The 22,300-nt window shown below is 47.8% G+C and overlaps 1 protein-coding gene across 1 annotated transcript in view; it reads right to left on the bottom strand.

Annotated features, from left to right (window-relative positions):
* The window catches only part of CDH23 (cadherin related 23), a 202,087-nt gene that overhangs the window by 150,343 nt on the left and 29,444 nt on the right, over positions 1-22,300 (bottom strand). The window contains exons 4-6 of the mRNA XM_065843253.2: positions 5,851-5,993; positions 3,027-3,074; positions 2,703-2,795 (exon numbers count right to left, since the gene is read on the bottom strand). Of these exons, the coding sequence (XP_065699325.1) occupies positions 2,703-2,795; positions 3,027-3,074; positions 5,851-5,993 (284 nt within the window). The remainder of the gene's footprint in view (positions 1-2,702; positions 2,796-3,026; positions 3,075-5,850; positions 5,994-22,300) is intronic.

The raw sequence follows: 22,300 nt of genomic DNA, 5'->3' as shown, positions 1-22,300 counted from the left end.
TCTCCCCAAGCTAAAAAGGAATTGCAGCCCGCAGTCCATGCGCAAATAAATTCCCATTTTCAAATCAAGTCGACTGCGTAAAACACCAGGACGGGTATTTAGAGGCAGTATTGTTTTTAAAGGTCAGTTTACTTCATGTTCCATTTATTTATGCACACTCTTCTTTTGACTTTCCTGGTGCCACACAATAGCAGTGAGGTTTAAATAGCCTTTCTGTTGCTGCTCCATTAGCTAGGACAACTGCAAATCGATACACCCATTTATCTCAAAATTAAAAAGAGAAAAACCCTCATTAGCTGCCAATTCTGCACAGAGTCAGCCCATGCAAAGCTGCACTACCGCTTCTGCTGGTCTCTTCTCCTGCCCCTGTTGCATTCATTAGCTATAGAACCTTCGCCTTGGGCAGGGTGGTCTTTGAAACAGATTTTGCTGTCTATGTCCTTTGTGTTCGCCCTGGCCTGAGCTGTCTGGAGCATGATGATGACCTGGGGACACTGTCATCCCCTACCATGATCACCAGCATCAGCTGCATCCAAGGTGTCCCCTGGCTCCAGGGGCCTCAGATTTTGAAGATTCCCCATGCCACATCACCTCCAGCTTTGAGTACTTGTGGTCAAGCAACAAGAACAACCCAGGGACCAGCAAATCTCTCAAAACAACAGGCATCTCTTCCTCAAGAGCCATGCCAGCACACAGAAATTCACTGCTCACATCTCCTATGGACCTTAGTCATCGGAGGGTCCCCCTTAGGCGGTAGGACCCCATCCCTTGCTCTCCCAGTGCCTGACAAGGAAAGGTTGTCTCCCCAGGTAGAAGAAGAAAAGCACCTCCAGGATGCTGGCTGAGCAATGAGTTTGTGCCTCGTTGTCTCCGATCTGTGCCCTTGGTTAAACATCACAGACAGAAACTGGCAACAGTCACACGATGCCCTGTAATTAGATTAGGCCACCCTCCAGCAAAGCCCAGCTCTGAAGGCCTGGTGGCAGACTGGACACACTTGGGAAGCCCCATGCTTGCTATACCCGAAACAATTAGACAGTCCTGGAAATCCCTCCTAGCAGAATCACAGCTCACCTACAAAGCAGAGCGACATGCAAAAGGGAAGTCAACCTCTTCATCCGTTATCTATTTTTTGTGCAGCTCACCTGTCCACAGTTCCCTTTCCTCAAGCAGCCTTAATTTTCCAGACCATCACTGGAGCTTTGCCCTCGTTGCTCTCCAGGCTTGACACGGGTTAAGATCCGAAATGTGGAAGGCTTAAGATTTGCAGTATCAGCTCTTGGGACAGAAGCAATAAGCAAGAGGAGATCTGGTAGGGCTGCTCCAGGTATAGAAAGAGCGGGGCTTAATTCAGCCCCAGGGAAGAACACAGAAACCCACTTTTCAACCAGCCGACCAGAAAGGGAAGAGTGAGTAGCGGCTCTTGCAGGTTTTGCCAAGTCATTCCTGCGCCATTTGTGCTTTAAAGAGGAAAAGAAATGACTCTGACCCAGTGTCATTCTCAAAAGGAGGTTTCAGATGACTTGGCGCAAAGATGAGACTAAAAACTCCCGGCTCATACATCACAAGCAGCCTAATGAAGAAACCTCATCCTTGCAGCAGAGGGACAGGGAAGGATCAAAGCCCAGCACAGCAGGGCGTCAGCAGCCAGCATATTGAGTAAACGGTTGTAACGCCATCGTTTGTACCTCTCTGTTACTGAACGCTGTTTGATTTCACAGACACAGATGCACACTTGACCTCATCCACACCCCAAGACATGCTCCGGGAAGAACATGCTCTGCCCTGGCACCTGGGTGCGAGAGGGAGAGGTTTCCTCCATAGGAGAACGTGAAATGCCCTACTAAGTTCCCCATTTCAAAAATACTACCCCGACCTCCTCCCTTTTGCCCCAGGAACCACCTTTCATTCCACATCTTGGAAGTCTAAATTCACATTGGATCTGTAAGTTCCTGACCTATTTCTGCCAAGCTGAGCTTTAGGTGCAGAAGGTCTCCCTGGTGGCACGACTTGGTGTCACCCCTTTTGCAATGACCAGGATGGAGAGAGAGAGTGGCAGGAGCTTGTGGAAACCCTGTCCTTGGAGATATTCAACACTTGGCTGGATAAGTCTTGAGCAACCTGATCTAACATGCAAATCCTCTCTGCTTTAGCGGGAGGTTGGGCCAGATGACCTCCTGTGGTCCCTTCCTACCTACATTATTCCTAGGACATGATGGGACAAGTCCTGCTACAGAGTTGTGGATGGAAACCACCAGGAAAGGCAGAAGCCACTGGGCAGGATTCTACCAGAAATCAGGTGCTTGGAGAAATATTTAGTCCTGCCTCATGTCACCTCTGAAAAGACCTGCACACTCCCCACTGCTCAAAGGACTGGAAAACACATATATATCTATATATTTCCAGTTCTTTTCAGACTTCACCTGTGTCAATGGAGAGACATCACCAAGGCTGCAAAAGCTCTGAGCTCCAGACCTCTTCTACCTGCCTTCTCTCAACACCTAAATTGTGGCCATTTTTCTTCTGCCCATTTTCAGGCAACAATAACTTCCAGAGGTTTAATTCTCCCCCCAGCCCCAGTGCGGGTCCTGCGCTTTGGTGGCCCTGATGTAGCTGAGCAGACAGCTCTGTGGTGGCAACTGGCCAGTGAGTGTGGCCACCAAGGGACAAGCCAGACACTGGGAGTTTGCAGCGGTTCCTACCTCCGGGATGCGGACACTGTAGGGCTGATTGTGGAACCGTGGGGCGTTGTCGTTCACATCTCCCACTTGGATGTTGACCGTCCCTTTGATCACCTGCCATCATGAGGACGACAAGAGGGGGCGGGTGTCAGGTTTTAAATCCATGGGTAAAGCTAAAGCAAGCTTGTTGCTGCTTTTTCTGACTTTTGGCAAATGATGGCCAGGGGTGGTCCTGCTCCCCAAACCCCCCCCCCCCCATCAAAGGCGATGCAGAAGGTCCCCATGCAACCCACGCTCATCGTCTGCGCCCGTGCCGCAGACCATGAAATGAGAAGTCACACTTACCCCTTGGCTGTCACTGACGGAAAATTCAACCGTGAATTCTGACTTAGTCTGAAAGGGAAAGGAGAAGAAAAACATATAATTAAAGATACTGTAGTGTTTATCTGCAGATGGCAGGCTTGGGACTTTTAGCCAATATTATTACATGCAAAATGCTTTCAGGACCTTCAAGGAGAGAAGGGCTGCTCGAGTGCAGTCACCTACACTGAGTATAAAACACTGAGAAATATTAATGCCAGCAGGGTTCCAGTGTGTTTCATAGCTGTGGAGAACCCCTCTGCCTTGGGTCAGGAGGATGCGGGGACTAAGGACACAAATCCCTGATTAACAGCCAAGTACTTTAAACAGACAGCTAGGCTAAAGTAGGTGAGAGGAGTCCGTTCTTTAACCTCCTTCATCATGCCCGCAAGCCCCAGCCCTCTTTGCATGTCCACCTGATCCCCAACACCAAACAAAAAGCAGCATAATTAGCTTTGACAATACAGCACCGTCTCACTGAGGATATCTAAACCTTGCTGCTGCTTTCCCAACTACCTGCCATGCAGAAGTTCTTGGGATATGACAGAGCTGGGAAAACTGGGATAAGCCCAGGATCTGTAGTTAAAAATGGCTGTGACAGGGAGATATTGCTAGTGGAGGCAGACCTTCTCTTGTTGATCTTTCTTTTCTACCCATGATCATTTATCTCATATTTACCAAGGAATCACGGAGGAATGGAGAGCAGGAGTGGGACCACCACAGCAATCTGGTACCTGGGCATTGTTTGGTGTTCTGGTTCCTCCTCCAGCATCCCTTCCCACCACCAGTGCCCCTGCCCTGCCTGAGCTGCTTGAGCACAAAAGCTCCATGCTCCCAAAGCATTGTGCAGGAAAGGCTGGGAAGCAAACTTGAAATGGCTCTGTACTGCAAATTCGGTTGATTTATTCCTAAAAAGATCAGCTCGGGGACAGGCAACAGCTGCTGGTACCCAGACCAGGAGCTCAGCTTGCACCAGCGTAGCAACCCCTGGAGAAGGGTTTGGGGAACAGAAGGGGAAGAGGCAAGAGGGGCCTCTGGCTCCTGGGGACATCCCACCTTGCTTCGTCGATGTCTTTTCCCCCTATTCCCCCTACCCATCAGTGCCAGCACCAGGGACAAAGCAGTAGGGAAGAAAGGAAAAACAGGAGAAAACAAACAACCTGTTGAGCATTTAATTTGAAAAACTTGATAAAATAATCAGAGAAAGTCAGAAAGTTAGAGAATGCCAATTTCTGTCTCCACCCTTCATTTTAGCACATTTTTCAGACTCAGAGTTTGGTTTTTTTATTATTATTATTTTTAATTCTTTTTAACCTGTTTTCCTTCTAATCTTTGTGGGAGTGAATAATCTTTTAAAAACTGTTTTACCTCTATACATTCACTCCTTCCTCTCTATTTTCCCCTTTCTTGCATCGTTTCCCCTACTATGACTCCCTCTCTCCCTTTCCAAGTCTCTCTTTTTCTCCTCCATTGTACAAGAACTGATTCCTTGCTTTTCTTTCCCCACCACTTTTCCTGTACGGCTTTCTCTCCCCTGACTTTCTGATCCCACGCATCCAAGCTGGTGCTCTCTGCTCCTGGTGTGCTGTTCACCTCCATCCCTCCCCTCCACCATAAGTTGCCATTTATAGCTTTTTCTTACCCATACCAAGCTATGCATATGTCTGGTCTTCACCCTCTTCCACATCTCACTGACTTGGAGCCCCTGGGATCAGGAGATGGGTGCAGGTTCTTCTCCCAGTTCATCCCAGCCACACGTCAAGCCCTGCTCAGCCCCTTCCCTTCCTACCTTCCACCAAAAGTCACCCAAATATATTGATCTCCTTGGCTTAACGTTGTTATCATAAGTATTGGGAAGCAGTAGGCACTTGAATAAGAGAAGATTTATGACTCATGCCAGCAGCTGTTTGTACGGGGAGGTGGAGGGGAAAAGAAAACCACTTTATTTTTCCAGAGCCTAGATTCGCTCTTAATGCTGTGAAACTGGGTTTTGCCTTCACCCAGCCTAAGCAGCATCCATCACGCCGCTTCTCTGCATCCTCACATCGGGTTGGTTCCAACCAGGACCAACAGCACCCTGAGGTGCATTAATGGGTTTAATCTTCATAACGCTGCCACTGGCAAAAGGACTAAGTTTTGGCAAAAGGACCACAGGGGGATATAAGCACCTTGCACAAGTCATACAGTATTTTCTCAGTCTTACCAAGCTCCTGTGCTATCTATCCCTTTTTCCTCACTCCAGGAGTGTGGCAAGGGCCAGGGCTTTTGTAGAAGAGGTGCCTGGATGAGGCACGCTGTCTTTGCACACCAAAGCTACCGTTGAAAACAGGAGCGTGAAACAGTGCCGAGGCAAAAATCTTGCCCCATTTAGCTTCCAGCAACCTGAACCCAGAAGATGATGAAAATTCATCATGAGATTGAATAAACAGGGATACCTCAGGTCTCTTCACATACTGGTTTAAGTAGCAAAGGATTTCATGGGAACATAGGTTTGAAGAGAGAGACTGTAGATTTCCCTGAATGTATAAGCATCCCCCTCTTCGGTGGATCATTTCCATCTATTGTTTTCTTCACTTCTGAGCTTGCGGATATTATTCTGAGATCCGTGAAAAGCAACAAGCCAGATGGAACCAGAGCACCCTGCTTGTTTTCCCTCTATCCCCACAGCGACAGGGTGACCAGGACACATCTGACACCTGGATTCCCGACACCCCAGCTGCCACAAAAGGTGAAGAGTCACCATTTATCCCAGCGGGGACTTTTTCCTCCTCCCTCAGCAGAAGATGCTCCCAGCAGAAGGCGGTGTTACCTCTCTGTCCAAGGGCTGCCGGAGCCAGACAACGCCGGTCATGCTCTCCACGGCGAAGAACCGGCTGGCCTCCTCCCCAACCACACCAAACACCAGGGGGTCGTTGTCCAGGTCCCGAGCCAGCAGCTGGGTCACCGAGGAGCCTGGGGAAGACAGAAAGGAAAGAACTCATGAGCAAAACGGAACAGAGGAAGAAATCCTGAAGGTTGTCTGCTTTCCTTCTGTAAGTCATCCCCAAGCTATTTTCCCATGGTGCTACCATACCTCAAGTAGCAAGGGGAGTCAAGCTGTGCATGGCCTTACTGTTCTCTCCAGCACAGATAGATTGAACCACAGTTCCTCTCCTCCCTCACCCTTATCAGAAGAGAAAGCCACATTATTTCAGCAGAACCACAGCCACCTCAGGCACTAGAGACAGCGGTGGAGCCCATATCTCTTCTGGAGAGGTGCCTACCAGCCTCCCTCATGCTCTCCCCAGCCGAGGGGCACCGCAGCATTTCCAGGTTAAAAGCAAATATCTCAAGGCCAAGAGCAAGAATGTGATGTCCACAGATGCCTTGAGGCTCAGGGATTCAGTGGGGCTGGGGGCCAGACACAGGACTGAGACTGGTTTTAAACACAGCAGCTGGAACAGGCACTGGTCTTTCTGGCATACGTAGACCCCACACACCCAGAAAGCACGAGAGATATTGGGGTAAACCCAGCACTACCTTCTGCCAAATCATGTTTGAAACTATCTTCTGCAGCATCTCAAATAGTCCAGTCAATAGAGACCTTGCACAGCCATCCCTCAGGGGCATATGGTGTAAATGCCCCTTCTTAACAGCACTCAAGAGGCAACCTGGACCCTCCGAAGCTGCTGCCATGCATCCTGCTTGCTGTCTCCACACTGCTCCTAGGGCAGGATGACTCCTACTGCTCCAAAAAGCAAGGGATGGCCACCACCCTTGGAGCCTCCTTTCACCTCCTTGAATCATTCTGAGACTCTCCGTGACGCCTCCGAGCGCACTCAATGTCTGCTATGGCGGGACAACCATGGCCAGCTGCCTGTTGCCCACCCAGGTGCTCTCAGTCGCCTCCTCAGCAGGACAGGGAGAAAATAGGAGGAGAAAAGTTGCTGGATGGAGAAAAGAATGGGAGACTCTCTTGGCCACCTAGGCCTGAGGATGAGGGGGGTTAGTGTCTGTGTGAGCTGTCTTTGGCAGTATGGGAGCACCCTGCAACCCCAAACATCTGGCCCAGGGAGGAGGGATGCCAGAATTTCACCCATCTGAGAAGAGGAGGGAAGCTCCCGCAGAGCAGAGGACGAATGCGGCAGCACGGCTTGGCGAGCTGAGCAACCCGGCCAATTACCAACGGGTTGGTCTGACATCAATCACCGTAGAAATAATGGGAAAAACTGATATGAGGTTCCATTAATAAAGAATTAAATGGTAGGAACATAATTAATGCCAGTCGACACAATTTTATGGAAAATAGGCCTTGTCAAACAAACCTGATTTTATTCTTTTATGAGATTACAGTTTTGGCAGATAAAGGTAACTGTGAAGAAATAATAGACTTCTGTAAGGCATTTGACTTAGCACTGCATGACTTTGTGATTAAAAATTTAGCACTGTATGATACCAGTGAAGTGCAATGGAGCAATGACCCGGCTGCCTGGCAGGTGTCAGGGCCACCAGCCGCTGGTGAGGGGGGACATCCTAGTGCTATGTAAAACCGGTGTCGGTATGAACACCGCTGACAGCATGGCAAATTCATTCTGACAGGACCAAAGGTCCAACCACACAAGGAGCTCTTCCCATGCCCTGGGTGCTCAGATGAGTGATATTTGGGGAATACGGGCAGTTCTACCAGAGCTGCCATTCTGCACGCTGCCCGGCTGGCTGCATCGCCTTCAGGACTGGGTGCAAGAGGGAGCCACAAGTATTTGAAAGCTAGCAAAACCACTTCGCATTTAACAAGGACTTTACAAGCCTGAACTGCAAGATGACTCAGGCATCTCGAGCACATCCACGAGGAGGACAAAATGTAATGCTTAAGGATGACTCTTCCAGAGCAAGAAACCACAGCAAAGCTCAATGCCCAAACCCAGCTGAATTTATATTTAGAGAAGGAATAACAGTTGTTTTAAAAAGAGCAACTACAATCAACCACTGGGAAAAAAATACACCTTCCACCCGCACTGGTGCAAATGAGCGACGGGTCAAAATCAGACATTTTTGGACAAAGATGTGGAAAAAAGAGTTCTTATCCAAACCAGTACAATCAGCCGGTTCATCCACAACATTCCCAGCTCTTCAGTGAAGCCAACACTGGAGATACAGAGGGATCCTACAAGTTCTGAAACACAAGAGCCTTGATACGAAACAAGCCACTGGCTTGGGTTTATTCTTTCACAAAGGTTTCTTTGCCCCAGAACACAGGGCAAGACTGAGACCAACCCCATGGCAGAGAAAGCCAATGACTAACGTAAGTCCAGGGTCACACATCTCTATTCTGCCAAATTTAATGGGAGAAACAGACTTTCTCCCTTTACATCTCATACAAAACCCCTAGATCAAAAGGGTATCCACACTTCCCTGTGGACCTGCAGATACTTCATACCCCAAAAGCTCTTTGTTTCCCTTCCACTGTGAGTTGTGACTGAGACCATCTTAAAAATCCTGCTGAATAGGAAAAGCATGTCCCACCTGGTTCTAATCATAGTCACATTCATGGTTTTTATGCTGCAAACTCACTTGCACAAAGAAATCAGCCAGCAGACGTACATTTACTTCTTCTCTGTCTCTCCACATTAGATCTACCTCCTGCTGTCAAGGAATTTCACTCCTAAATTCGGGATAACCTGGATAACCTGGCATATCAAAATAAAGGTCAGATTCAGTAGGCAAAGCAAGGAAAGAGAATAGTCAGCGCTTATAACCTCCTCAACTCTTCCTTCTTTTTATGTGTTAGAAACAAGAAACTTTTTTAGGATGTGGATAGCTCAGAACATTAGAGTGTGAGCTGCATGTTGTTTCACAGGAAAACACACTGGCAAGTAAACCTTCACAAGCAAGGCACCAAAAATTAAGAGCTGTTTCACCTGTTCATCAGCCAGCAATCACCACCCTAGCTTAGAAGCACCTGCCAATCCATTATAGGAAAAAAAAAATCCATAAAATACAGATCAAAATAACAAATTAAATATAAGATAACAAGAAGCAGATCCCTGCAATAAAAAATGAGATTTTTACAGTTGCTTTGCCATTTACTGTTCTGATTTTTGCACGCTTTACCCCGGGGGAATGCTGAGTTTCAGCATGCGGTACAAACCAGATGTGTGGGATGCAGACGAGCATGCCGGGCTCCTTCACTGCTTCCACCAATATGACCAAAGCTTCTGCGCATTTCCACCAATCCCTTTAGCACCGATATATTTAATTCTCTTCCCCCCACACACACTCCCTTTCATGAAAGCTCTTTGTGAGCTGCCACAAAACCAAGTGTCGACCTGGCTCCAGCAAGGGAAACAGGGACAGATTACCCTTCTGCAGCACAAAGCTATAGGCTGCGTTTGTTTCCCCTTAGGAATCAGACAGGGTAGTTAAGTGTCTTGATTCCACCAGATAATCACAATTTATCTTGTCTCCTTTTGCCTCCTTTCTCTCAATCATGGCTACTTCTCTCTCTTTCTCACACATACACAGATTTTCTTCTTTCTCCAAGTCTTGAACTTTGATTGACCTCAGGAGTTTCTTGTTCTTTTGTCACATCTTGCTTTGTTCCTGCTGTGGTATTTTGGGTTTGGCTGGTTTATGGGCTGTACTTTCCCCCCCATACACAAACTCCTGTCTTGGCATCTTGCTTTCAGCTGTAAACCCATGTATTTTTCTTGCCCTTCCATGCAACCAAAGGGAAAAGCAGGTGAAGGGGCTGTGCCTTCCCAGCTCCTCTTGATTGCAAGAGTGGGGTGAGAAAGGAGAAAAATGAACCCTGTGGGTGGATCCCAGAGCTGCTGGAGGGTTTTGGAAGTGCTGAGGAGCCTTAGGACCAGGGCAAGAGGAGGATAAAGATGCTGCCAGCGTCTGCTCAGGGAAGGGTTTTAGGCAGATGGAGGACACTAGGATCCAACAGAAGGGGCAGGTTTCTAATTAGTTGCTTAATAAGATGCACTCTTTAAAGGTCTGATCCATACCCAGCTGGAGTTAATAGGAATCTCTCTGCTCACTGCTCTGGCTTTTGGGCTCAAGACTTCAGGCATCAGCTACACTTCAATATCAAAAGCGTTTTAATCCCAGCTCCTAAAAGCCCGTGCCTGTTTCTCCTTGGCTCGTTGTTTCTCACCAGTGCCGGGATTTGGATCCTATCCGTGGGCACCGTCGCCATGCACTTCCTTGGCTCCCCATCTTCTGCCACCACTACCAAGAGCAACCCAGAGCCTACCGGTGCCACGGGCACTCAGCTCACAGGCGAGGGGCTTTGTGCACTGAAAAGCCAGATATTCCTAAGCAGCAGCAGCAAACGGAGCAGAGGCACAGGGCACGTGGGGGAGGGAAGCAGCAGGGGGACAGCCCTTGTGCTGAGAGCCATGCCTGTGGTCCTCCACCAAGGCCACAGGCTGGCACAGAGAGCCCTCACTTGTTATTCGACTTCTCGAACCTGCACAAATTTATTTACATAAAAATCACTTTAGCACCCACACCCTGCAGCAAGGAGTCCCCTGATGCGAAGGCCACTGCTACGCTTCTGCTCCAAAGTAGCTGCCACCAGATGTCCTTGGTTCCCCTTCCCTCCCTCCTCGGAAGGGACGGGGGACAATCATGCCCCATGCCCTGACATGAGCTGCTAGCCAGCAGCCCTGCCTTCCTGCTCCGGTTATCCCAGCACAGGCATCTCCCATTAGCCCAGTTCATCACATCAGGCTGGCCTCTGGTGTGCTCGGTGTCAGGATTTGATGGATCTGATCTTGAAATTCAAACCCTGTTCTTCTCATTTTTCACCTGCTCCCTTTTCTTTGCCTGTAATTCATTTTCTCTCTCATCTTTCAGAAAAAGCCCTTCCATTATGTTTTCCAAAATATTTTAAGATGAAATGCCAATATTCCTATGCTGCTGAGCAACCCTACAATGTGCCGTCTCTGAGCAATGTGAGGGAAAGGACAGTGATTCCCTAGCAAGGAAAATGAAGTAAATTCCAGTTTCAAGCAGGATGTTACAGTGAGTGAGAGCTGCTCACGTGTTTGGGATGAGGCTTCATGGCTTTCCCAGGGAGGATGAGCCCCAAGCTGGGGACAGAGCGTGCACAGGTGACCCCACCTGGCGCAAACATGGACACGGTGCAGGGTGTGAGGAGAGCAACCAAAGCAGGCTCAGAAAGTCTCTTACAGACACCAGGGTATCTCCATCCTCATTCCCACCTTCCTCACAGTCCGGCCCAGCGTCCTGGAGCAGTTTCCCACAGATAGCCATAGGTGATGCAGAAGACTCAGGCTCCCAGACCCAACCATGATGTGCTCCAGACCTTGCTCCTCAGCTGGAGCACACCAAGGGTGAGCTATATTAGCAAAACTCACACTGTGCAAGCATGCTGAGACTAAATTCTGGCCAAGACCATTCAGATTATCACCTAAAAGCACACCACAGGTACAAGGGCAACCCACTCATCCATCCCCAAGCACGTAGCTGCCAGCTTGTTTATGAACACAACCTCAATGGATATTCCTTGGCCTCCTTTTCAGAAAGGGCTCAACCACCTGAGCCAAAACTTTCCAGAGTGTCTTAGCAAAGAAAGTTTCCGCTGCTACAATTCAAGTTGAGCTCAGTGTTACACACTTCTCTTTCCAGGTGCTAATGGGAAGCATCGGCTTACCCCAGCACCAAGGCTGCTCTGCTCCGGTTACTGTGCTGCAGAGCCAGTGAAAAATGGCAGGGAGACACTAGCACCTTTTTAAAAAAGGCTCTCACAATACATATATAAATGAGAAAATAACAGTGCTTGCCATCAGAAAAAAAAAAAAAAACAAAAAACAGAAGGTCTTTACTAATTATGGAGGGACAAGCTGGTCCAAGAAGAACATACACTATTGCCATCACCTATCACACACAGGAGGAAAAGGAGCCAAACACAGAGGTGGCAGAGAAGAGTGAAAACAAATCTGTGCAGTCAAAACCATTTCTGAGGGAGTTTATCATGCCGGGCAGCGAAAGGCAAAGTGAGAGGGTTTTTCCTGGTTCCTCAGCTGCTCAGGGCCAGAGCAGGAGCCAGAGCCTGTCATTCCTCTGCTGCATTTAGTTTGTTTGAGTGGGGAGTCGGGGTTGAGACAGAACCCATGAGCAGACTTGACAGCCAGCGGTAAAGCTCAGAAAGAGGTATTTCCGTCTCTGTTTCCCCAGCTTTCACACAGATGGTTAAAAAGGGGGTTAAACCTGTTTAAAAGGTGGCAGGTAAGGAAGGGACAAGTGTTCATACTAAGGGCATTCATAACAGAGGGCTTCTTCGATTTACTTTGCTATTTACTAAGCACTTCAGTTAACTTTACCAGAGAAACGAGAGGGGAGAAACAAACACAAAAAAACCACGGTACATAAAACTTTCTTGATGTTATCACCAAACAGAATACCTGAGGTTCTCCTGCTGGCACCCACGTGGGCAGAGAAGCAGCAACACCTATATCAACACAGTTAAGACAGAACAATTTCCCTCCATCGACCTTCAAACAGGTCTTACAACACCGCGGATATCAAGCAAGCTCTCCAAAACCAGTTTAAGATGCATGGCTTCATGCCGGTGCCACGTGTTCCCGGCGGATGGTACCTCCCTGGCTTGGAGGTTTATTAACCAAAACTTTCCAACCAGGAAAATCACCAACACGCCTCAGTATCACTGCAGCACCTCCAGATCCGCTCGGAAAAGGGGGATTAAAAAAGTGCTCATCTCTATCCAGGCAGGGATCCAGCAATCCCTGCCCTCAGGTTCGCTGCAAACTCACAGCCCCTGGGCAAGCGAGAACATGGATCGTTTGCCAAAATTGAAAGGATGTTAGTTTCGTTTTGTTTGGAAAAGAATATGTGGTGGCATCAGCAGGAAAGGGGGAAGTAAACACAACGGCATAAAAACAAACAAACCAACCCAACCAACCAAACAAAAACCCCCAGGAAAGCCAAACAAGAAACACTTGCAAAAGAAAGAATACGGGTCTCTTAAGATATTCCTGGCATGAAACAGGTTCCTACACTTAAAAAACCCTCTTAAAAATAATTTCCTCTCCACACTGCCTAGGAGCCTCGTAATTACCAACAATGATCACAGACCCATTCATTTCACCCTAAAATTAATACATCACGTTTGGAATGATATCACATTAATTTATCACAAGATTTATGAAACTTGCACTTTTTTCTAATGAGATTTATGCAAATTCTGCTCCATCCATTGTTTGCACCATAAAAAAAAAAGTTCCCTTGCAGAAACTGCTCTGTCAAAAAAGCTCATTTTCACTTTTATTGATATCTGTCCCTCTGTCTTCATCCTCACGACAGGAGGGGAAGGAGAGGAAGGGGTCCAGTCGGGGCCTGATCCTGATCCAAGCAGAGCAGCCCCATCACAACGCTGAGGTCTACAGGTGAGCCCACCATCCAAGGCAGTTTGCTTGAAACCAGTTTTTCAAAAGAAATTAACTGGTGGTTCACTCTCACCTTTGTCTGAGAAGGATCAGAGAACAAGAGGAGCGGCAGGGAATTGGGAAATTGAAGTATTTAGACTTCCCAGAGTGGGAAATCCGCACCTGGTAAACTTAGAGAATAAAAGCACAACGGAGAGTGGGGGGAATAAACACCCAGAGAAGCACAATCACTGAGCATTGTGGGTTATAAATGGGGAAATCACACAAGATTGACTTGGTACTTTACAGCAGAGTTGTAAACTGAAGACAGGAGCACACAAGATGTCCCATCAGCCCAGGAAAGCACGGGGTGTAGCACCTTACAAAGCCTGAGGTTTCCTGAAGATGAGGGCATGGTTCAGGAGGAAGATTGTACAAAGCAGGCAAAACCATCTCCAAATCGACCATGGCAGGAATATTGCCTTTGTTTCCAATCGGAAATCAGACAGAGATATTCATCAATACCCACACAGATTTGCCTAGGAGACTGGAAAAAACTTAAACATCAGATGCAGCCTTGCCCCTTGGAGCTGCCCTCATGTGACTAACAGCTACTCATGAGACACAAGTGTAGGGGTAGGAGGAGGCAGGAGAGACAGAAAAAGCATAGGAAAACATAAATCTGAAGTTAGCAGATTTCCCAGCAATGAAATCTACAGAGGTGTTGGTGGCCAAAAGCCCCAACATCGCCTCCGGGCTTTTAAAACTGGAAAAGACGCTACAAACGCAATCCTGGAACTGCCCCAGAAGCACTGGCAGGATGAGATCCAAACCTCAATTTTAGCTGCTGCCCACCTGGGAAGACAAACCCATTCTGTCTGCACAGCCATGCTACCAAACACCTCCATCGCATCTGTCTCCAAAACACCCCAAACACACTGTGCACCCCCCTTGCTCACTATTGAAGGAAATATCTAGCTAATACGGTCTTGATTAACATTTCTGACACGAAGTTTAAAGCCTAAATCCATAGAATATCCTTTTCTAATTAATTTTTGAAATAAGAAACAGCCCAGAAAGAGTAAGGAATATTTCTTTTGTTCCTTCCTGCCTTCTTTTGACCTCCTCACTCCCCTCCAAAAAGAAGAGAGTTCATTTTTTAACTAATTAAACACTCATGGGTCGAAGGAAACTATGACAGGCATTGGTGTGGAGAGAAACGCCACCTGGTTCTCTCTGTGTGGGTATCACAGCCCAGTAAAAGGCAGAAAAACAAGATGATCAGTGATGATGAGACCTTTGCCCTGGTTTCCACCCGTACCTGGGCAAGCTCCAAGATGGAGGCTCAGACCACTGGAGGGGATGCAGGACACTCAGAAGACCACACTTCTTTGAGCAATGGATTTGCATGTAGGTGGATGGCCAGTTAATTCACTGACCCACTCACCAGTGGCTGCACGAGTATTTTCACAGCAGGTGCTCCCAGCGATGACCATGACCATCCTCTCCCCAGCAACTCAGGAGCCCCCCTGGCAAGTTATAGCCCAACATGGGAGAAGGTTTTGCATCACAGAAAACACAGCATTCCTACAAGTTCCATGGAAATAATAGCTGAACTAAGGAAAGCTGAGTGTCCCTCCTTGGGGTTGCAACCCTTTTTCTTTAAAAGACATGGTTTCCAGTCGTGTCACATCAACGCAAACCAGCACAGACAGGGAGCAGGACATCCCCCGTCTCCTGGGACACCTGGGAATCCTCATGGACACAGTGAGGAGACCTTCCTCCTGGGAGCTTTACTGACTATGCACAGAGAAAGAGTTTTGGGAAAACTCCTCCAAAGCAATGACTCCAAGAGGCTCCTTGGGGTGAACTCTAAATTAACAGGGATCTTGAGGTCAGAGCCTCCTGGCTGGAGGCCAGTGTTAACTGATGGCAGGGACGGCGTGCTTCCAGAAACAAGAACGTTTTGTAGAAATCATGCCCACTGACCAAACAAGTTGCACAAGGAAATGCAGAGGTTGAATGAGCAGCACCATAGCGCTGGGGTCAGACCCGTGTAGAGAACCACAGGGCAGAGGACTAATTTTCCAAACAGAGCCAGGCAAGTTTGCATTTTGACTGCCAGCTGGCAAGAACAGAGATAACAAGAGACCACTTATCCTGCCAGAGAAACCCAGACACTGTGCAAAGGGCCTCATAAGTCACAAGAAACCATTTCAGCAGGTGACTTGTTGCACCTGCCCTTTTTGACTACCAAGAGGTGTCTTGCCAGCTAGAATCAAGTAGCAGCAGGGATAATAAGCACCCATATTTTCAGAGGCACCTGCCAATTAGTTATAAGGACTGGGTAGCCAGCTGAAGCAAGCCATGCACTCTCACTAGGAAAGACTAGACAAGGCTTGATTGGGTCAAAACATGCCATCAAGACAGACAAGATGTTGCCATCCCTCCCAAAAGAGGAGGTCCAAAGCAGGCGGAAGACTGTGAGCTACCCTATGTCCAGAGAGCACCAACCAGCTGGGGCAGCAGCGAGGACTGAAACCAAATCCTTGCTCCAGGGACTGATTTCCACTTAGTGGATGCAATGAGCTCTGCTAAGCTTCACTGAGATCATTCAGATGGGAATCACCTCTCCTCAACTTAGAGAAACAGGGGTATGTTCCCACTGCAATCTCCTACTCGGTGCAGAAAGCAGGAGGGCAGCAGAGACTGGAAGATGCAGCTGACCCACCGTCCTCGAGTTCATTGCTTCTCACCGGCCATACCAAGCTTTCTAAAAGTACTCCAGGGCAAACAGAAGAAAAGCAGGACCCCAGAAGTCTAGTTAATGAGGCGGTTTGCTAGTTGGTGCAAATCAATGATTTATGAGTAAGATGACACACGCACAGTACTTTGCATCTTACCCAGGCAAGGTAACATAGCTTTGCATTAATTAGAAAAGAGAAGCTATTCTGCAATTAATATGAGGTCAGAGATAAAGCTCATTAGCTTGCACAGCCTGCAGACTGGGTCGCAGGACTGTCCCGGCATTGAGCGGGGCTGCCCATGGGGTGTAAGACAAGACACCTTGAGGACAGTAAGGCAATGATGCCAGCAACACTAACAGGGAAGTCATACGAATATCAGCGCTGAATATCTCCAGCGCTGGTGCGTCAGTGCGACGCCAGCTGTGCTCCAGTAACAAGGACGAGCCCGAGTATAACACACCACCTCTGAAATCCTGCTGCCTGAGAGCCGCCTCCTCCACCAGCAACCCCGTCAAACTGAGGAGCTGATCAATATGGATGGGGAAAAAGAAAAGCCAAAACACAACAGTCAGCAAATTTTACTTGAGCAAGTAAAGTTCAAGCGGGATTCATTCACATCTTGTTTGAAATCTCATCTGTGCCTCACAAAAGATGAAGCATCCCCGAGGCTCTCAGTCTTACAGGGAATACAAAACCTTCAGTGCTACAGCTTGTCTGTGGCCCAGCTGCTCCGCTCTGCAAAGGGTTCAGGGGAACAAATAAATACAGTTGTCCTAATCCCAAATATTGCAGGGTATTCTGCTCCAGCACAAGTGTGCTTTGGTATGTGCGTCAAAGCCTCAAAGCCAGAAGGAAATGGTACCAGAGGTCAGATTTTTGTCTGCAGACTTCTAATGCCTAAGTAGATTGGCCTTGGACTGTCACCATAACTCTTTGAGGTTTCAAAACATGTGCTTACTGGGTGATGCATTCTGCCTGGTTATAATGAAGATGCAGTGAAATCACTTCTTGAATTTATCTCTCTTGTTGAGGGTTGAGTTAGTACCTCTTGATCTCCAAGATGTGGCTGCAGTAAAAGCAAGACTCACAGAAACTGGCCAGAAGTTTGAAGCCCAAGGCAGCCGGTTTTGTAAAGATTACAATTCCTGCTCCTCTCACCCTGGAAAAGCAAACAAAACCCTCAAGAGAAACAACTAGATGCTTGGAAGACTCTCCACAGAGTTGACCAGCCAGAGGAAATACAACACATGCAACCTATCAGCCCCTTCATCCATCAGTCCTGGCCTTGAAGCTGCCTTCCTCCAAGCACAACCCAACTACTGCCACATCTTGGCTGGAACATTCCCTACCATGCCTCCCTCCCTCTCAAAACACCAAAGAGAAGGTGGGAAGAGACCTGGCAGGTGGTGCCTGGGTATCTGAGGCACGAGCTTATCTGCGTCCCCACCACGGCGCTGCAGTAAATTGCTTGTTGATAAATGAGGCTATTTAGGAGCAAGTGATGCTGGCATTGCGGTTATTAATGATGCCGACGTGGAGAGACATTTAAGAGCGGCCCCACGTTCTATTGTCCTCTTGCCTGTGAGTAATGGGGCACTTCAGCTACGGAGCCTCAAAACCAGCTGGGGTTGTTTAACAACAGAAACAAAACAAGACCAAGGGAAATGGATGAAGCGCACTGGACTGATGACTCCAATGTATCCAGATAAAGCCAAGCTCCTTCAGTAGAAGTTGGGCAGAGCTCCAGTCTATAGCTGGAACTAAACTGAGAGCATCCCACTTTTCCAAGCACCCAAACTCTTCCACTCATCCCTGCAATGCGCAGCATCTTCTTCTCCCCAAATACAGTCCTGTGCAGCAAACCCATCAAAATAAGAGGGAGAAGTCAAGCCACAAGAGCCTAAACTGGAAGAAGCAGCAGTTCAGCTGTACTTGCAACACGCGGTACACCCCAGAGCACAGCAATGGTGATATTTGTTGAAGCCTGGGAGGCTTTCACGGGGTCATTACCCCACTTTGCACACCACAGATGTCTAAGGGTGGCCAGGAGGACAATGAGTGAGAAATAAAGAGGCTGTTTATGTCAAGAGGGAAACCTTGGAGCAGAGCTCCACAGTCGCTGGCAGGAGCACAAGGCAGAGCACACAAGCACGCAGCTGTAAACTTGGTTCTGAGTTAATACACCCACGAGTGTTTTTCCTTTTCCTATGAAAGCACACTCTTCTGCAAACAAACATCTGGAGATCTTTGTTACAGCTGGACCAGCATCCCTAGTGACCGAATTGTCCGATTAATTTAGCCTTTCTCATTTGTGAGTTGTCTGCAAATAGACTTGGATTTGCAGGATTTTATTTGTTATTTGAATATATCCAGTAAATAGCTTATTAAAAACATATTTCAGACACAGGATTTCTTGCTAAATGCTCCTGCAACTGTTGTTCTGAGTGCTGGCAACTGGCTGTTCCCACCATGCAAATGGTCACTGTGGTCAGGTGGGAATGCCTTTCCATCTTTATGAAATGCAATGTACCTCCAGAAAGAGCTTTCCAAGGGTCTGTGGAAGCACCTGCACAAAAACATATCCTTGCACAAATGCAGAGTGTTCAGCCTGCCTGAGTTCCCTTAAAAACACAAAACAATTTGCACAGAAGTTCTCACCAAGAGAACAACTTGAATGCTGCACTTAACTGACTTTATGCAAAACCTCAGTGAAAACATCTCCACCTCGCAAGCAGCCACGGGGCTCCTTATTCAGGATCCTATCTGTCCGGCGTGTTTTGTCTCAAAACTCCCAGGAACAATTGCTGCAGGAATTTCACCAAAGCAGCAAGAGAAAAAAAGGTGAGGAAGGAAGCGAAGGGCTGTTTCCAATACTGATGTAATCCCTTGGGCATGCAACAAGCACAGACTTCCCCTGGCCTGTGTACCACACACTGTAGCCTGTACAGTACGTGTGACACGTCTGAAATCACAAATCCTCCTACAAGAGCAGTTTTAGTCTTCTACACCACCATGTTGCTCCAAGGCAGTTGTCTCCCTTGCTGCCACAAAGCTTTGCTCCAGAGACTGCTGCGTTTTGGCTGAGGGGCACTCAACATCCTAGGTATGTCTTTACCGTTTAAGAATAAGACAATTCTTATGTTTAGAAGAAGCGAAATAGGTTTTTCGTCATCTTTGTCACCATGTTAAGTAGACAGAGAAGCAAAAGCTGCACAAGGAAGCGGCGATGCTTGCAAAACCCTCCTGCTGCAGAGCTAAGGCTTGGTGGGGTGAGGCAGATGGACAACAGCAAGCAAGGGCCCTGTCCCGGGGGTGTCAGCAGGGCTCAGCTTTCACCCACTGCTTACTTCTACAAGCTGCCATTTCTCTATAGGGTAACTTTCACTTTAGGGACAAGCAGACCAGCCAGGTGACCCAATTTTAAGAGATACCAAGTGGAAGACCTCACGTTCTTCACTTCCACCCCACTGTGCTGCCATATTCACCAGTAGAGTTCCCAAGAGCTCCATCCGAGTCACCGAGACAGTGATCCCAGCAGGACCCCCAGCCTAAGACACACACCAATCCAGGACATTCCCCATGGCCAAGGTGACCTGCAGCTCTTTCTGCAAGGTGGGTCGGAGCTGCAAGGGCTGGCTGAGCCTATCCACTCCTCACCTACTGATCAGACCACCCCTTTCTCAAAAATAATCCCTTAGTCATATACAAAAACATTTTAAAATCCCAACAGAAAACAAAACTCCATGCTAAATCCCAGCTGCCGGGTGGTTTGAAGGCAAAAACAAAGCAATCACAGACTGTTCTAAAAGTGGAAATGTGTGAAGAGAAAAGTGATCCAATAAGTCACAGTTTTAGACTTCTTCTTTCAATTGCTCAACGTAAAGACTTTCAAAGCGCTTCTTTCCCCTGAATGCTGATTGAGGGAGAAATGAGAATTGGCCATCGAATTCAGCATCTGTTTGCCAGCAGCCACTCTCACACATCAGAGACAAGTCCCGGCCACCTCTGCCCCAACAGCTGCGTCACACACGTCGAACATTTTTCCGGCTCCTTTGGCAAAACCAGCCTCTAACTCACATGCAAAACCAGCCCCTTCACAGCATCTCAGAAACCCCCCGTGCTTCTGAAGAGCCCCTCAATGCTAAGAGTTTTAATGGGGAAAACCCATTTGAGACAGTTGAACCTTTCCTGTGCTATTTTACAAGTTCTTGGATGAGGAACATCCACCCTGCTCCCTCCATCCGGAACTATGATTTGCAGAGTGCGAGGTCATGACCAGCTATTTGGCTTTACAAGCGTCCCTTAAGTCTTAATGCATCAGACCCAGAAGGATGAGCAATCTTGTAGCCCCAGGGACATTGCCCCAGTATTTGTGGGGTGCTGTCAATCTCCACAGCATGACAGCTAAAAACCTCAAAGAAACACCTCAGCCTACACTCAACTCATACAACACTTCCTTAGGGGCAATGAGCATTTTCCTACCATCAGCAAGAACTGCATCCCTTTTGCTCCTTCCCATTAAAGGACAGATCTTCTTCTTCTTCTTCATCACTTTTGGTTGTCCTTTATTCTAGCCCTTGTCCTTGGGAGGATGCACCCTGGCCTAGGTAACTCCCCAAATTTCCTTGAATCTGGGCTGAGATTATATCTGTCATTATTAAAGAGTGCTAATAAGCCTTATTAACCAAGAGTGAAAGAGAAAGCAATAAGGGAAGGATTTTCCTAGGACCCAAAGTGTGAGAAATTCATAACTAACTTAATACCTGTACCAATAAGAGATACTTGTGCCGAGTCTATTTTAAAACCAGTCTCTTTCTATAATTAAAAAAAAAAAAAAGGAAGTTTTCCTCTTTCAGAACTATTCATGAATATGGCCACAAAAAAACCCAAATGAACTAATGTCACCGGTTGTAACAGAGTTGTTCCCTGGCAGCTGCCTGGATGCTGCTATGGAACGGGTAGCAAAGACAAACCAGGTGTGGGTGTGTGAAGGGAAGCGCATGGCTTCCAGCAGTACCTGCAGCCTGATCCCGAGGGCACAGGGCTATATGGGGAATAATGGAGAGGCCAAATACTGCAGAGGGTGGAGGACAATATGGGGCATGGGACCCCCTGTGCTGGGTAGCTGTGAGATGCCCGTGCACGCTCCCGGGTATGATGTTCTCCTGTGTACCCCCACACAGACGTGCTCACGGGTTTCCTGCATCCTCCCCCTGGCAGCAACAGCTTTCCGACGTGTCTCCAACATGACTGATGAGTCGGTATGTTGTTTTTGAGCAACTCACGTGCCTTGCCGGCATGCAGGATGACAGACCTTGGGAAGCCAGGCATTAATAATACTGGAGATTTACAGGCAAATCTGTCACGGTTGGGGAAGCTTTTTCCACAGGAAATACTCTGCCTGAAGGTCGCTTTTCCTGGGCAAGGAGTGCGAAGAAACTTTTGGTTGCAGCCTCCTACCAGGGAGCAAAAGCACACCTGAATTTTAGAGCCCTCCTCAGTTCCAAATTCCACATCTTCAATGGATTGGGTAAACACAGATACACAGAAACACAGACTCCAACCCAGCACAGCAAGTCTCACCCGCCTGTGTTCAGCTGAGAGGTTTGCAGATAACATCCACTCCCTCCGACCCTTCCTTCTCAAGGATCGGGAATCCATCGTCACGAGACGTTTGATGCATGAGGCTGCATCTCCCTATGCACAAGTACCATCAAGAAGTTAATGGTTGCTGCTGTTTGCTTATACTTCACTGTCAACAACACACTATTATTTTTGTAGCGTGACTGGTTCTGCAACTCCGGCAGCCAACAGGTGCCGTAGAAATGGGGGTAAACCTTGAAAATACAGCTTCATACAGCATATTAACTAAAACCCACATATTTGTCATGAGAAGACAGCGCAGTCACACTGCAGCATCTCTCTAGGATGGGATTTCACCACACTGGCAACACACTAGCGAGCTGTGTCTTTTTGCTCAAAGCAGGGTCAGTCCGTGGAGCAACCACCCACGTTGGTTATCTGCAGCACAGGCTGGTTTATCACTGTTTCTACCAGTGTTACAAATTGCTGGGCTGGTAGTGGCGAGAGGTTTCCAACAGGAGAAACAAAAAGTCCT

Source organism: Patagioenas fasciata, chromosome 8 (assembly GCF_037038585.1).
Source record: "Patagioenas fasciata isolate bPatFas1 chromosome 8, bPatFas1.hap1, whole genome shotgun sequence".
NCBI classification, from domain to species: domain Eukaryota; kingdom Metazoa; phylum Chordata; class Aves; order Columbiformes; family Columbidae; genus Patagioenas; species Patagioenas fasciata.
This window is presented reverse-complemented; position numbering and strand designations above follow the sequence as displayed.